This window comes from Echinococcus granulosus, assembly GCF_000524195.1.
Source record: "Echinococcus granulosus chromosome Unknown EG_S00080, whole genome shotgun sequence".
Lineage (NCBI taxonomy): Eukaryota > Metazoa > Platyhelminthes > Cestoda > Cyclophyllidea > Taeniidae > Echinococcus > Echinococcus granulosus.
Window position 1 is genome coordinate 12,058 of NW_020170460.1, and position 2,420 is coordinate 14,477.

At 40.7% G+C, this 2,420-nt stretch overlaps 1 protein-coding gene across 1 annotated transcript; it reads left to right on the forward strand. All coding sequences in view use genetic code 11, as the record gives it.

The window, feature by feature from the left end:
• Window positions 1–852: 852 nt before the first annotated feature.
• On the forward strand, window positions 853–1,531 carry EGR_07526 (hypothetical protein; the record flags this gene model as incomplete). Its single annotated transcript, XM_024496775.1, has 2 exons — window positions 853–1,388; window positions 1,426–1,531. 2 exons carry the CDS (start codon window positions 853–855, stop codon window positions 1,529–1,531), a joined length of 642 nt encoding a protein of 213 aa, XP_024348780.1.
• Window positions 1,532–2,420: the final 889 nt, after the last annotated feature.

The following is a 2,420-nucleotide window of genomic DNA, read 5'->3' on the forward strand; positions in this document are numbered from 1 at the left end:
GAGCGGTTGGTGAGTACGAACATCATGAAGGGACCCAGATTAACCATATGAGTAATCCCACCTGTGCCTAAAACACGACGCAAATGGGGAAAACCGACTCAATTTCCTCATCATACACGAGTCGTGGGGAACAGTAAGGAGTTTAGCACCTTTAGTATCCTCATCAATTCCCTCCTCTGTCGATAAAACTACGCTAGGCTAGGAGTAACTCCAAAAAAACTGCAGTTAGAATATTACCCCTTAACACATGCTGCTCAGAATACTTTTCGAAGGCCAATATTCACCCTGACAAATAATTACCACTTTTGCAAGTTGTAAGCAGAACTGCATAAACGAGTGAGCTGACTATGAGGACAGCTAAAAAGTGAATCGCCTCCCTCATTCTCAATTTCGAGTAATATTATCTGCAAGACTTTCTAACCAGCTATGCACGGCGATAAGGGGACATAGATAAAATGCAGTAAGCAGCGAAAAACAACGGAGCATAAGGCAACAAAGTGGGTCTAAAATAAAGCGTTGAACAGTAATGCTGTCATTTTTAAATTACTATGAACTGTCTAGGATGTTTATGAATACTTGTCCAGGGGTAGAAAATGAATACAAGCCCAGTCTCAAACGGTTACGGGGGTAGTCTCAGCGACTAACCGCAGAGCACTCATGGTAGAGGAAGCCCTAGCTAGAGATCCAATGAGCATCAGGATACAGGTTACCAGGCTCTTTTCACAGCCTCCTTCATTCCCCACAAATTACCTTTCCGTCTTTAAAGATTAAGAAAATTATCACCAAGATGCCCCACATGTTACCTATGAAGACGGTGAGTGAGGTGATGCCAAATCAAGCATTCGTATGTGAATGTCTTATACACTATTAAGGAGGTCGATTACACATTTTCCCATCACTCAAAACCATATCTACGCATCAATGTTATTTGACACGACATACCAGCAATTATCCGGTATAGACAGACGTTTTGCATTCTCCCTTTTCAAAGGTTTTACGAAATTCAGGCGATTCTGTTCTCCGACAAGTCCAGCTAATGAAGACCGTAGGTTAGAACGGACTCCTTCGACACATTTAGCAAAGTTGCCAACAGATTCCACTTCTAGCAAAGGGGAGGCAAATGCAATTAACGAAAATTCATGGCAAGTGATCACATCCCGTTATTCCCCACGTTCAACACAGACATTTCGTCAAATACAGAACACGACTTTTGACTCGGGGAAGCACCCCATTCCCCATATGCAGACTATCAAGGTGAAATTGAGATGGCCAATAACACAATCAGTTCTTGTTAATCGCCTGCATCCTTTGCATAACGAGTTTGATAAAAAGATCCTTGCTGCACACTACACGTTCAAAACATGCTTACCGAAGCACAACTTCGCCCAGTGCGCAAAGTTATTTGGAAATGAATTGTTTGTGTAGTCAAACAATGAAAAATATACTCAGAGAACCACAGAAAAAAAAACAAAACAGCAATAAAGAAGCAATTGTATTTCAGTTGTTTTTAGGGAAAATAATAATGCAGTAACGAAAAATCATAGGCGTCATGTTCAAATGTTTACGTACTTTTTGTTGTTTTGTCAAATGCGAATAAAGCATTTTTTATGCACTAGTTGAGCCTTTTTAAAATCTGTCTTTAAGGTGCATTAATCCTCAACGCTGATTTTATATCTACTTGGAACGAAAATAACCTAATATTTATCTTCTTCTCATTCTACCTTTCAACTAGATATGCGTTTACATGATTTTTTACCTATCTGCCTATCGTCTTTGTGTTAGTCAAGTATTTTTAAAAGGTTTTTATTGTAAATCGCGCTACCGCAAGGAAGGATAGGCAGAATCTCCTGTGGACACCAGTGGCCTAAATGTGAACAATGCATCCGTTTATCAGTTTATCGGGCCAAAGGAGCAGAGTGGACCCATTCGCTGGCAAATTGTGTGTACCATGGTCTGCCTACCTATCATTACATGTTTCCATCTCCATCTAACCAAACTGACCATGTTACTGTTGAATGTTAAAATGCTAGCTACCCTAATCCAAATGGAACAGAAATTTTTGATTGGAGATAGCTGAAATGAAGTCACTCTAATTTGAGTGGTGAGTGAGCTTACTGCACCGCTAACAGTGATTCGAAAAATATCCCGCAACCACCTAATCAGCAGTCAGTTTTGTCCTGATGGCAACTTAGATGATCTCTGCTGAAGTTTGATTAGAGTCAGAGTTTCGCTTCCTTCTGACCACTTAATAAATCCAGAGATAACTTGTTTGTAGTTTGTGTCTCATCGTTAGCGATGAACGTTACTGTACAGGTCGGAGTAAGAGACCAGTTTCGCCTCACGAACCGAAGTGAAGCACAGCGTGTGTTGGTGATGGGAAGTGAGAGCATTAATTCCGCCTCAGATTGCTACACAGTCTC